Source organism: Oncorhynchus masou, chromosome 32 (assembly GCF_036934945.1).
Source record: "Oncorhynchus masou masou isolate Uvic2021 chromosome 32, UVic_Omas_1.1, whole genome shotgun sequence".
NCBI classification, from domain to species: domain Eukaryota; kingdom Metazoa; phylum Chordata; class Actinopteri; order Salmoniformes; family Salmonidae; genus Oncorhynchus; species Oncorhynchus masou.
In genome coordinates this window covers 68,495,783-68,510,741 of record NC_088243.1, presented here as the reverse complement: position 1 = coordinate 68,510,741, position 14,959 = coordinate 68,495,783, and the positions used below count along the sequence as shown (strand labels likewise).

The window sequence follows — 14,959 nt, the reverse complement described above, 5'->3', positions numbered from 1 at the left end:
GCCTATGAAATCACTCTCCTTTAAAATGCGCCCCCAACAGACTTTCCATGCAAAGTATCTCCTCAACTAATTGATCCTCTTACTTTGGCTACAGTTATACAGTAGTCGTGTCTTTGAATATTGCAGGCAATATGTTCTTAACTATAGGATGGATGGTATTTTTGACTCTCTCACAATTCCTGTTTAGTTGAAAATGAATAGTTGGTGGCAAATATTTCTGCATTGTTATCTGTAGAACACTAATGGTGACAAGGCTTCAGACTTGGCACGTATAAGAGCCATCATGTTCCCCGATTGGACCATTCATGTATTAGAGCCATCATGTTCCCTGATGGGATCATTCTGTGTTGACATGGATTGCCTGGGTAGTGGTCAGTAGGTAAAATGTTTTTGAAACTCACTGAAATTTGAAGGCAGTAGCTGAACTTGTCCAACTGGAACAAGTTTTTAATTACAGATCTTTTTCCTACAGTGTGCCTGTTACGAACATCGTTAGAATGAGACCAAGGTTCAGCGTGGTAGGCGTACATTTTTTCTTTATTCAAAAGGACACCGAAAAAAAAACAAAATAAGCAAACGAACTTAAAGCTATATCTAGAGCAGAACGCAACTACACACAAACAATATCCCACAACTGAAGGTGGGAAAAAGGGCTGCCTAAGTATGATCCCCAATCAGAGACAACGATAGACAGCTTCCTCTGACTGAGAACCATATCCGGCCAACAAAGAAATAGACAAACTAAAATGCCCACCCAAATCACACCCGGACCTAACCAAATAGAGAAATAAAAAGGCTCTTTAAGGTCAAGGCGTGACAGTGCCATGCTGAACACTACCCTGGTGAGTGAAGTGACCTTCTCTATACATGGGTAAGTAATGTGTTGGCATGGTGCGGTTCAACATACATGACTTGTCTGGCATCAAGAAGCCAATATGAGTCAAAATCCCCTTTAATTTCATGCCTCCATACTCTAGTGACATATTAATGTTGACATGGCTCAATACCAGAGTACATTTTCTATTGACACGGAAAACAGCAAGATACATGAAACACTAGCAAGTATGTTATTAGGCATTCTGTCAACTGAGAAACTCTACAACATGTCACTACTCTGTTGAACACTTTTTGATCAGTCATGCAGTCCATTGATTTAGGTAAATCCATTGGGGATTTGTATGTAAACATTTTACATTCTAAACATTTTCTGTGCATTTTACTATGTCAATCGATGTGTTAGATAAGTATTTTCTGATTGGTATCAGTCAGAGAAAAGAGAAAAGCTCTCGTTATTGACTCTGGACCTATTACATTACCCTGCCAGTAGCTGGAATAAAAAGGAGGAATTCTCCACACAGAGAATGGAATCAAATATTTATATGGTCTTCAACAGCTGGTGAATTGCCATACACTACTGTAAATTGAAGCCTTTTATTTCACCATAACGGCCCTATACCATCATTGGGCATAAAATACCAATGATTCACTAGTAAATACATTGGTAGTGTTGCGCTGCAAAGTACCTTCTTCAAGGGCATAATGGTACATAACGTTTTCAATTGCCATTTTTCACTCTCTTGCTGCTTCTTTTAACCTTTAGAGAAATACCTTTTATGGAGATACAGACATTACCTCTTAGCCTTTCACTGTCAAACACTCTGCATATGTTATGTACTTCAGTGACTTGGCAGTAACTCATGAATATGAAATGTAACAGAAAAGCCAACTAGTCACTGCACTTTATGATAAAATAAACAGATTCCCAATAGTATCCTATTATTCTCAATAGCCACCTCAGCTAAGTGCTTCATACGGTAAAAATGCCTCATCTTTCTATGCATTTATAAGTCTTCGACATGAATACCTTCAATATTTGTAGCAGCGGCTGAGATTCCACTCATAAAAGTGAAATTGCTCTTGGTCTTATTACTCTGTTGACGAATGTTGATCTTGTTAACTTGATGCAAGTGTGACTGTGTGATATCTTACAGCTTTGTGTCTTTCTGTTTGTTGTTGTTTCAGCAGGATGGGATCCCAGGGAGTTTGCGGATAAAGGGTATGTCTCCATTTTTTTCTTCCCTTTTGTCACAGTGCTTGGGCTTTCACTTTCATGAATATTATTGTTGAGTCGACTATGAAACTGTTATTGGAGAGTTGTGTAAAACGGTTGACGAAACTAAACAGGTAGATAACACACAGTTACACTGAATGAACTCAGTGCTAAGTGGGGCTAAGGGCCCTTCCTAAGCTAATTGTTTTAAGATGGTAATACGATGGATCATTTAGCTATTTGATTTATAATTTTAGTACCCCTTTAGGTATAAGTCAACAATTTGGACACACCTACTCATTCAAGGGTTTTTCTTTATTTTTTTTGACTATTTTCTACATTTTAGAATAATAGTGAAGACATCAAAACTATGAAATAGCACATATAGAATCATGTAGTAACCAGAAAAGTGTTAAACCATTTCAAGTGTATTTTATATTTGAGATTCTTCAAAGTAGCCACCCTTTGCCTTGATGACAGCTTTGCAAACTTTTGTCATTCTCTCAACCAGCATCACCTGGAATGATTTTCCAACAGTGGAGTTCCCAAATATCAAATCTAAAATGTATTTATATAGCCCTTCATACATCAGCTGATATCTCAAAGTGCTGTACAGAAACCCAGCCTAAAACCGCAAACAGCAAGCAATGCAGGTGTAGACGCATGGTGGCTAGGAAAAACTCCCTAGAAAGGCCAAAACCTAGGAAGAAACCTAGAGAGGAACCAGGCTATGTGGGGTGGCCAGTCCTCTTCTGGCTGTGCCGGGTGGAGATCATAACAGAACATGGCCAAGATGTTCAAATGTTCATAAATGACCAGCATGGTCAAATAATAGTAATCACAGGCAGAACAGTTGACCCAAAACACATATGCTGAGCACTTGTTGGCTGCTTTTCTTTCACACTGCGGTCCAACACATCCCAAACCATCTCAATTGGGTTGCGGTCGGGGGATTGTGGACGCCAGGTCATCTAATGCAGCACTCCATCCCTCTCCTTCTTGGTCAAATAGCCCTACACAGCCTGGAGGTGTGTTTTGGGTCATTGTCCTGTTGAAAAACAAATGATAATCCCACTAAGTGCAACCAGATGGGATGGCATAACACTGCAGAATGCTGTGGTAGCCATGGAAATACACTAGTCATTCTAAAAGGGTTCTATTTTTGTGCATGTACAGGTAGAACATGAGTCAAACCGCTGAACATGACTGAAGTGAATCTACTCCCACTGCATTGCATGAAAGAGACTAGCCTCTCTCCCGTCAAAGAGATTAGCCATTCTGTTATCAAAAAGACTAGCCTCTCCGCCATCAAATAGACTATGCTCTCTGCCATCAAAAAGCCTAGCCTCTCTGCCATCAAAGAGACCAGCCTCTCTGCCATCAAAGAGACTACCATCTCTGCCATCAAAGACACTAGCCTCTCTGCCATCAAAGTGGATGTCTGTCATTCACTGCAGTGTTGACCCCTCTCATCTCTTTGAGGAGGGAAAGTGAAGAGAAAGCCAGAGGATTTGATTCTCAAGGAATGAGTTTATCTTTCATATCCTGCTAAGGATCCTCAAAAAATGGTAGAATATTATGAGCAGACCAAATAAAGGATTACCATCACAGATAATTATATACATGATTCATTATTTGATGGGGTATTTAATCTTCTGTCTTATAATGATACTTGGTAACACTTTAGGCTACTGGTATAAGGCTTTGCTACTTGTTGTTAACATTTATGACTTTTTCTGATGTAGTACAGCAGGGCTTACATTGTCAACCCAGTCAAAATGGCTGTTATTTAATCAGGAACATTAGACAATCCCGAGGTCTTATAAACGTGTAATACCTGCTTCTGAAAGGTGTCACCAATACTTTCAATGTTATTATACATACTCATACATCTCAAGACCACTGTTTTTGGTACATTACTTATTATGCTTTGCTGGAAATGTCAATAGATAAGAGGCCAACACTTAGAGATTGAATGTAGTACCTCTAATAACTCCTGTGTACACTCTTAACCTGGCACCTAACCACCCACACAATTACCCTTGCATCTAACCACCCACACCATTACCCTGGCACCTAACCGCCCACACCATTACCCTGGCACCTAACTGCCCACACCATTACCCTGGCACCTGACCACTCACACCATTACCCCCTGGCACCTAACTGCCAACACAATGCCCTGGCAAGCTAACTACTGACACCATTACCCTGGCACCTAACTGCCCACACCATTACCCTGGCAGCTGACCACCCACACCATTACCCCCTGGCACCTAACTGCCAACACAATGCCCTGGAAAGCTAAACACTGACACCATTACCCTGGCACCTAACTGCCCACACCATTACCCTGGCACCTAACCGCCCACCAATATGGCATGAGGCAATTCAGAACGCAATAATGCGCAATGACAAATGTCTGAGTGCACTCCCACATCCTGACAAATGTATCTCGTATGTCACTATGTCACCTTTGTAATGTGGAGACCCTTCAACACGTACGCACGCAGGCACGAGTGAACGCACCCACGCACGCATGCACACACACACAGAGAGAGAGACAGACAGATACACGCACGCATGAACGCACGCGCACACACGCACACACACACACACACACACACACACACACACACACACACACACACACACACACACACACACACACACACACACACACACACACACACACACACACACACACACACACAGAGAGAAAGACAGACAGATACACACACACACAAACTAAAACCTCAGCTAAAACACAAAAGTCAATGTCAGGAGGTAGAAAGGTGATCTGGTGACCAAGATGTCTGCCACTAAGCATTATGAAGGGTTGATAATGGATGTCTCACTGCCATTTTTTCTCTCCACCTCTGGAAGGTCAAAGCTGTAATTGTAGAGGGAGCATTATCATAAAGGGCGGCCCCCAGCTGTCGGCTGAGATTCCGTTTAATCCACACCTCTCTGTAAGCAGGGAGAGGAGCCTATGGATTGTTTTCAGCAAACTAATTTCAGGCCATGTAACAAGACAGCGTAAGTAAAAGAGATTCATAAATAATTAAACTATTGTAGCTTTCTCTTCAGAGGAGGGGTTGGGGGGGGGGGTTACACCCTGTGCCTGCAAGGAAAAGTTTTATTAATGGTTCATTGAAGTTATGAACACCTTACATTTTACTTACTGCTATAGATAGTTGATTTCATTAGGCTATTAGAATATATATTTTTTGTCAAATGTGTAGTCAAATCTCAAGGACTTAACCAAATGTGATGGTGACCTTATATGTCCTAGCTGCAGAATATTTTGAGACTCCAATTCAATCCTCAGATCAGTAAGTTAACAGAAATTGTACAGGCATAACATATTGTTACAGTACACAAAGTGAGTTTCTATGCATGCTGTTTTCAAATGTAGACATATTTTTACATTTAGACATTGGTCACATAAAACAATTCAAACAGATCCAGAATCCAGCGGAACAGAAGCAAAAATGACTTTGAATGTCAGAATGGAAGAGACAAAGACGAACAGAATACACCCATCCCATTCCACAACTCAGCGTAACTGAAATACCATATGAAGTCTGGGGCCATAGCAACACCTCTTGCTGTTCGGCTCGGTACAAAATACCTTGGGATGTTGTTGGGGAAATGCTATTTGTTGGAGTAAATCGACTATTTCAATTTACAATATTGAATAGCTGGTGAAACAGACATTTAAAAGATATATTATGTCCATTTGGTGCCACACTGAGCTACTATTTGGAACAAAAGTTATTCGGAATTGGAAATTGCAGTTTTCTCCCAGAATAACAATCGCCTTCTATTTTGAATTCAATAGCAAACATAATTATCAAATTGATTAAATTATTACTTTGTACACTCAGCATCCCCACCCCCACCCCTACACCACCTCCCCACCCTACTTTGAATAATACAAAGGCAGTTAATACAATTATTTGCCCCCGCTATGGGGCTGGGTTACACTTTTAATAACTTTTCACAGCAGTATATAAGAGCGGAACGTTAAACATTGTGCAATGCGCTTCACTTTCCGCTGACAGACTTATTGGTGGAAGACTTCCTGTTGTTTCAATCATGACACAGTCACGTCCCATAGTCTCCCAATGAGTTAGTATGCAATAGCTTTCATACATCTTAATCAAGTTACGGAAATTAACATTCACGGAATGTAATAGACTTTTAATAGAACTCGTTTTTGGAGAGAAATCAAGAAGAAATTGAGAAATCGCCTGAAGATATACTGAGACGTAAGAGGCCTTGGGAAGAGTTGGATGACATAAGGTGACATGCTACATTTCTCATGGACAACAGTGACTCTTGACCGACGAAGTCTTAGTGGACAGGTGGGCTTGACTGAAATACAGTTGAAGTCGGAAGTTTATATACATTTTAGCCAAATCCATTTAAACTCAGTTTTTCACAATTCCTGACATTTAACCCTAGTAAAAATGCCCTCTCTTAGGTCAGTTAGGATCACCACTTTATTTTAAGAATGTGAAATGTCAGAATAATAGTAGAGAGAGTGATTTCTTTCAGCTTTTTTTCTTTCATCACATTCCCAGTGGGTCAGGAGTTTACATACACTCAATTAGAATTTGGTAGCATTGCCTTTAAATTGTTTCACTTGGGTCAAACGTTTTGGGTAGCCTTCCACAAGCTTCCCACAATAAGTTTGGTGAATTTTGGCCCATTCCTCCTGACAGAGGTGGTGTAACTGAGTCAGGTTTGTAGGCCTCCTTGCTCGCACACGCTTTTTCAGATCTGCCCACAAATTTTCTATAGGATTGAGGTCAGGGCTTACTGATGGCCACTCCAATACCTTGACTTTATCGTCCTTAAGCCATTTTGTCACAACTTTGGAAGTATGCTTGGGGTCATTGTCCATTTGGAAGACCCATTTTTCCTCCATCCCCCTTTTTCCCCCAAACATAACGATGGTCATTATGACCAAACAGTTCTATTTTTGTTTCATCAGACCAGAGGACATTTCTCCAAGAAGTACGATCTTTGTCCCCATGTGCCGCTGCAAACCCTAGTCTGGCTTTTTTTATGGTGGTTTTGGAGCAGTGGCTTCTTATTTGCTGAGCGACCTTGTTTCCTCCAGTATCTTCACAAGGTCCTTTGCTGTCGTTCTGGGATTGATTTGCACTTTTGCACCAAAGTACGTTCATCTCTAGCAGACAGAACATGTCTCCCTCTTGAGACATGGTATGACAGCTGCGTGGTCCCATGGTGTTTATACTGGCATACTATTGTTTGTACAGATTTACATGGTACCTTCAAGCATTTGGAAATTGCTCCCAAGTATGAACCAGACTTGTGGAGGTCTACAATGTTTTTCTGAGGTCATGGCTAATTTCTTTTGATTTTCCCATGATGTCAAGCAAATAGGCACTGAGTTTGAAGGTAGACCTTGAAATACATCCACAGTTACACCTCCAATTGACTCAAATTATGTCAATTAGCCAATCAGAAGCTTCTAAAGCCATGAAATAATTTTCCCTAATTTGCCAAGCTGTTTAAAGGCACAGTCAACTCAGTGTATGTAAACGTCTGACCCACTGGAATTGTGATACAGTGAATTATAAGTGAAATAATCTGTCTGCAAACAATTGTTGGAAAAATTAATTGTGTCATGCACAAAGTAGATGTCCTAACGGACTTGCCAAAGCTATAGTTTTTTAACAAAAATTTGTGGAGTGTTTGAAGAATTAGTTTTAGTGACTCCAACCTAAGTGTATGTAAACTTCCGACTTTAACTGTACATGTTAAAGCTGCCTCAAGAGAGTTTGTAATCTCTATCTATCATATACGCATGGTAGCCCAAACTGTAGATGCACTTGAAAAAGCCTTGTGAATGACCCCATCGACTCCTAATGGTCTTGTGGGAGCCATATTTGTGGTCACTCAGACAAATGGTACAGTGGGTACCATTCATAGTAGGCAAAAAGTCACCATCATCAGAACTATTCAACAAAAATACAATTTAACTGATATTTCCTCATTTACATTTATATTGTAACTCCAGGAAAGGCTCCACTCTACATAAGAAAAGTCAATATTTGCATTTGCTGAATATTCATGGCCGTGAATCCTGTGTACAGGAGGGACTGCACACTTTTTCTAAGGTAATGTGTATAATTTTTGGCCAACAACAGAGATGTATGGTCTTAAACGAGTTGAAACAAATCTAATTGAGATTCATTATCAATACTCTCAGTGATCCACAAAGATCAGTGGTACTTACAATGGAGGGCATGATGAAGGAAGGTCAACACAGTTGACTGAAGGTCAACACAGTATTTGTAGAAGGAGCATTATCGTGAAGGACGGCCCTAGCTCTTGGCCAAAATTCTCCTCTTTAATGCATTCTTTATCTAGGCACCAAGAGTGGATCAGCAGTGGATCAGGACTGGATCAGGATTCAAGCTTTAAAATGAGTTCTTAAGTAGCTCAACTTATCTACACAACTCCGTGGCTGAGAGGGCGAGAATCAAGTTCCCGTAATTCCACAGTGGTTTAGACGAAAGTCTATTCATAAGCATTACTCAAGAGGAAATATCTCACTTTGCTCTCTCCAAAGTTTGATTAGAATTGCGACAAAGACGATAGTGCAAGTATCTAATCCAGGGTATCCCAAACTCGGTCCTGGGGCCCCCCATGGGTGTACGTTTTGGTTGTTGCCCTACCACTACACGCTGATTCAGATAATCAAAGCATGATTTTGAGTTGGTTATTTGAATCAGCTGTGTAGTGAAAAAACTAAATGTGCACCCGGGGAGGGGGGGGCGAGTTTTGGAACCACTTATATAAGCCATTGTGTTGTGGTGAAATTAAAAATAGGAAGATGTACAAAGACCTTGGGCCTGGAGAGATGAATATGCTCTTTAAGAGTTCCCCCTGATTATGCTCCTCACATTATTTGTGATTATTATCAGGGCACCTGCCGAAAATACATTGTTTATTTTATTTTATTTATTTTGCCTTTATTTAACCAGGTAGGCCAGTTCACAACTGTGATAGATAAAGATAAAGCAAAGCAGTGTGACACAAACAACACAGAGTTACACATGGGATAAACAAACATACAGTCAATAATACAATAGAAAAAAATATATATACAGTGTGTGCAAATGAGGTAAGATTGGGGAGTTAGGGCAATAAATAGGACATTGTGGCAAAATAATTACAATTTATCATTAACACTGGAGTGATAGATGTGCAGCAGATGAATGTGCAAATAGAGATACTGGGGTGCAAAGGAGCAAAACAATGATATGGGGATGAGGTAGTTGGGTGGGTGGGCTATTTACAGATGGTGCTTACAGTTGGTGCTGAAAGTTAGTGAGGGAGATATGAGTCTCCAGCTTCAGTGATTTTTGCAATTCTTTCCAGTCATTGACAGCAGAGAACTGGAAGAAAAGGCGGCCAAAGGGGGAGTTGGCTTTGGGGATGACCAATCAAATATACCTGCTGGAGCGGGTGCTACGAGTGGGTGTTGCTATGGTGACCAGTGAGTTGAGATAAGGCAGGGCTTTACCTAGCAAAGTCTTATCGATAACCTGGAGCCAGTGGGCTTGGCGACGAATATGAAGCAAAGGCCAGCCAACGAGAGCATACAGGTCGCAGTGGTGGGTAGTATATGGGGCAATGGTGACAAAACGGATGGCACTGTGTTAGACTACATCCAATTTGCTGAGTAGAGTGTTGGAGGCCATTTTGTAAATCACATCGCCAAAGTCAAGGATCGGAAAGATTGTCAGCTTTACGAGGGTCTGTTGGTCAGCATGAGTGAAGGAGGCTTTGTTGTGAAATAGGAAGCCAATTTAATTTTGGATTGGAGATGCTTAATGTGAGTCTGGAAGGAGAGTTTACAGTCTAACCAGACACCTAGATATTTGTAGTTGTCCACATATTCTAAGTCAGAACCATCTAGATTAGTGATGCTAGACGTGTGGGCGGGCAGGTGCGGGCAGCAATCGATTGAAGAGCATGCATTTAGTTTTACTTGCATTTAAGAGCAGTTGGAGGCCACGGAAGGAGTGTTGTATTGCATTGAAGCTCATCTGGAGGTTTGTTAACACAGTGTCCAAAGAAGTGCCAGAAGTATTCAGAATGAACACACCGACACAGACACACACAAAATGTGACATTCAGCATGTTCTTGTGTTCTTTTCACACACTATTACTTGCTGTTCTAATTCGAAAAACAAAACCCCATCTTCAAATTAACTAATTCCACATCATAATATGAACACATTACTGGGACATCTGTTTCTGTCCACTTCACCAGAAAACCAAGGGTCAAAAAGACAAAAATAACAACCGTACCAAAACCTCCCAAGATATCTTATATCAACAGACACACGATGTGGCTAGCTGCCACCAGCAAGACAGCTTAATGTTATGTGAATTAGCGCTGGGAGTTGACAATTAGTCAAGCGTGGTGCGCTGTGACAAATAGGTCCGTTTACTGAGATGCTATGAGAGATGCATTCTAATGCGTACCCTATTCACTGATGAGCCAAAGGAGAGTAATGGGACGGAAAGTTACATCCTTGATGAGTGAACGTGCAGTTGGATGGCACAAACAGCACCTTAACACTCCAACACTGTGCTTCAGTCTAGCACAGGGGACTAATGCTCACTTGCAGCCAATTGATTGGCTGAGCACTCTTGGCTAGGTTTAGCTTCTTGTGGCAACAGCAGTACTTTCTTGTTGAATACTTAGCTAGCTCCCTTGTCACCATATTTCTGTTCAGGCTTCACTTGTGAGCTATATCGAGAGGAACCCAAAGGCCTGTGTAATGGAGTCATTTATGTGGAAGGGGGACATCAAGGTTTAAAATGTTTTTGAGCGTGCTTTAAATGGTGGCCAAAACTTTTGCACCTCAAATAGTCACTTATGAAAAGTTGAAAATATGTTTATGCAGCCCCAGCAAAGGCAAGACATTGTCACAATGTTGCAATTAATGTGGTGGTGGTCAGGATGAGCCGGACTCAACAACACCTTTTCAAAGCATAAGCTAAGGTGCCAACGCAAATTATCAAAAACGTCATAGCCCACAACCTTGTACAACATCGGCACTATTGGCAAATGTTGAGCAACAACCTTGTAACAAAACTCCAATGTCCTCCAATGTAATATTGTGACGACCTATTGGCTGCATTCCTCGCAATGTTGTGTTGGCCGAGAAAAAGCATAAAGTAGTTGGGAATCATTCTCCAATAGGGAGGTATAGATATATCAAATTCATTGAGGATTTGGACAGATGCACCACACTGATTTAAATTAAGAATTTTAAGTGAAGAATCTATCCCTCATAACAGTAGCAAAGCTTTTATGCATATATGCCTTTTAACCATTCCAAATATTACACCAGGTACCTATATTGAACAGCGTTTTAACTGTTGGGAGTCACAGATCAGCGCGAGTCAGTAACAGCCCAGAGGAAAAATATTTTGCTCAGAGTGGTCTTTTCTTCATCTCTGAAGAAATATAGGAGATATCAATTTTGCATGATTTTGTAATCACATATCTGAACTGTTTCTCATTATGAATTCTTGAGACTTTCATGAGACAAATGAGCTTGGTTTGATACTTACATTTGAGAAGTATGACAAATATATGAGATCTTATCATTGTATCCTTATGAGACCATTCATGTCTCATGTATTGCTCCAGAAAAGCCTTTTTGAGATACAGTATTTACAGGAGCCAGCTATATTAGAGCCAGTTCTAACCACACGGAAAAAGATACCGGGAAAGGTTAGGTTGCTTGTAATATAAAATTGTATTTCTTGTAAAGTAACAAAATAGTGCCATTGTCTAAAATTGGTATGTAATTGAAAGTGCTGTCATTAACGCCATTTCGACTGAGAGCCAAAGTGGAAAGTTCCCTGCAAAATGCCTGGGGGATCTGTTTTAAAAGGGGTCAGTCAGAACATACCAGCTTATAACTGGTACAAACTATACCACCTCCAGACCTAGTAAAACTCCAATATGGATGCAGCTAAACCCACAGGAAAGGGTTACTCTAATCATTGGGAAGCAAGTACAGGGAGTGAATTTATTAAATGAACGAACATAGAACATAACAAGAAATACGAGTAGCGTACAGACATCAAACATATAAACAGAAAGAATAACACCTCGCCAAAGACAAGAAACAAGGATTTATTTGCTTTTTTACTGGTGACGTCAGGGCCAAGGGCGGCTGCCGAAGCAACCCGGGATGCCTTAGCTGGCTCGATAGGTTCACAAGCTACCGGAGATGCCTCAGCTGGCTCGATAGGTTCACAAGCTACCGGAGATGCCTCAGCTGGCTCGATAGGTTCACAAGCTACCGGAGATGCCTCAGCTGGCTCGATAGGTTCACAAGCTACCGGAGATGCCTCAGCTGGCTCGATAGGTTCACAAGCTACCTGGGATGCCTTAGCTGGCTCGATAGGTTCACAAGCTACCGGAGATGCCTCAGCTAGCTTCCATGCCTTAGCTGGCTCGATAGGTTCACAAGCTACCGGAGATGCCTCAGCTAGCTTCCATGCCTTAGCTGGCTCGATAGGTTCACAAGCTACCGGAGATGCCTCAGCTAGCTTCCATGCCTTAGCTGGCTCGATAGGTTCACAAGCTACCGGAGATGCCTCAGCTAGCTTCCATGCCTTAGCTGGCTCGATAGGTTCACAAGCTACCGGAGATGCCTCAGCTAGCTTCCATGCCTTAGCTGGCTCGATAGGTTCACAAGCTACCGGAGATGCCTTAGCTGGCTCGATAGGTTCACAAGCATTGGTTGGCTTTTCAGGCTTCCATTGCCAAAGCTACCGGGGATGCCTCAGCTAGCTTCCATGCCTCAGCTGGCTCGACAGCTTCTCAAGCTTCCGGAGATGCCTCAGCTAGCTTCCATGCCTCAGCTGGCTCGACAGCTTCTCAAGCTACCGGAGATGCCTCAGCTAGCTTCCATGCCTCAGCTGGCTCGACAGGCACTCAAGCCTCGGTTGGCTCATCAGGCTCCCTTGCCTCAGCCGGCTCGTCAGGCTCACATGCCTTGGCCGGTTCAACTGGTTCACGTGCCTCAGCTGCCTCAGCAGAAGCGACCGGTCCGCTACTGGTCCTCAGGACCGTCCCTCTGGTCGGCGTCCTACGGCAGGAGCCGCGCGTCAGGGTGGGGGTACTGCCACGTCTACTCCTGCTCCTCTCTGGCGCTCGTTGTCGCCATTTTACTCATTTTTACGTACACCTGTCACCATCGTTATGCGTACCTGCACCTCATGAGACTCACCTGGACTCCCCCACCTTTCGTTATTGTTTCTGATTGCGTTATTTATTATTGTTTCTGTTTATTGTTTCTGTTTGTATGTTTCATGTCTGCACGCTACTTGTGTTTCTTGTTTTGTTCCATGTTTGTTTATTTATTAATTCACTCCCTGTACTTGCTTCCTGATTCTTAGCGTGCACGTTACAAACTTACATTATTTATAAGGGTTGTCACAATGCCAAAATATTACCAACAAAACAATGCCAAGTCAAAGAATCAAAACATCATGGCAAAATGTTTTTGTTACTGATATTCACATCTCGTATCAATATAACACTGAATTTTACCTTGCGCTATTCACAAATGTTATACGCCTGTGGTAGCTACTGTGGTTGTATGAGTGGTGGTTACGGTGTCTGCTGTGGTTGTGTGAGTGGTGGTTACGGTGTCTGCTGTGGTTGTGTGAGTGGTGGTTATTGTGTCTGCTGTGGTTGTGTGCGTGGTGGTTACGGTGTCTGCTGTGGTTGTGTGAGTGGTGGTTATTGTGTCTGCTGTGGTTGTGTGAGTGGTGGTTATTGTGTCTGCTGTGGTTGTGTGAGTGGTGGTTACGGTGTCTGCTGTGGTTGTGTGAGTGGTGGTTACGGTGTCTGCTGTGGTTGTGTGAGTGGTGGCTATTGTGTCTGCTGTGGTTGTGTGCGTGGTGGTTACGGTGTCTGCTGTGGTTGTGTGGGTGGTGGTTATTGTGTCTGCTGTGGTTGTGTGAGTGGTGGTTATTGTGTCTGCTGTGGTTGTGTGAGTGGTGGTTATAGTGTCTGCTGTGGTTGTGTGAGTGGTGGCTATTGTGTCTGCTGTGGTTGTGTGCGTGGTGGTTACGGTGTCTGCTGTGGTTGTGTGAGTGGTGGTTATTGTGTCTGCTGTGGTTGTGTGAGTGGTGGTTATTGTGTCTGCTGTGGTTGTGTGAGTGGTGGTTATAGTGTCTGCTGTGGTTGTGTGAGTGGTGGTTATTGTGTCTGCTGTGGTTGTGTGAGTGGTGGTTATAGTGTCTGCTGTGGTTGTGTGAGTGGTGGTTATTGTGTCTGCTGTGGTTGTGTGAGTGGTGGTTATTGTGTCTGCTGTGGTTGTGTGAGTGGTGGTTATTGTGTCTGCTGTGGTTGTGTGAGTGGTGGTTACGCTGTCTGCTGTGGTTGTGTGAGTGGTGATTGTGTCTGCTGTGATAGGGGCCTTGAGGAGGTGCATGGAGGTCCGAGTAACGGGGAGCTTTGTATGCCACGGCTGAGAAGGTGACAGTAGAGGAGGAGGAGGGCAACATGTCTAGTTGAATGAAATAAAAGAAAAATGTCCTGGAGAGGATGGCCACTACTGGTCAACGGCCCAGCGCTCTATCCAACATGTCTGACAGAAACATTGTGACAAAAAGAGGATTTAGATCAAACATTGAATATTGTGATCCTAATGAATAGAAAAACGTTATTTATGTAATAACAACAATATGGATAATTGCTCAACTCTACCTGAGCGGTTATGCTAGTCTCTCTAGCCTCCCACAATTTTCAAATGTTCTGGCTCAACAGCGTCTGTACGTAATAGAACATGAGTTTGTCATAGAAGAACTACGTCACTGCCTAGA

The 14,959-nt window shown here is 42.3% G+C and overlaps 1 protein-coding gene across 2 annotated transcripts in view; it reads left to right on the top strand.

Moving 5' to 3' along the window:
* The window catches only part of LOC135526510 (follistatin-related protein 5-like), a 211,914-nt gene that overhangs the window by 47,656 nt on the left and 149,299 nt on the right, over positions 1-14,959 (top strand). Inside the window, exon 3 of one of the 2 annotated variants that reach the window (XM_064954946.1) lies at positions 2,026-2,056. In XM_064954946.1, coding sequence (XP_064811018.1) covers positions 2,026-2,056 — 31 coding nt within the window. Of the gene's footprint in view, positions 1-2,022; positions 2,057-14,959 lie in introns of both variants that reach the window. The other variant, XM_064954944.1, reaches the window with a different exon arrangement.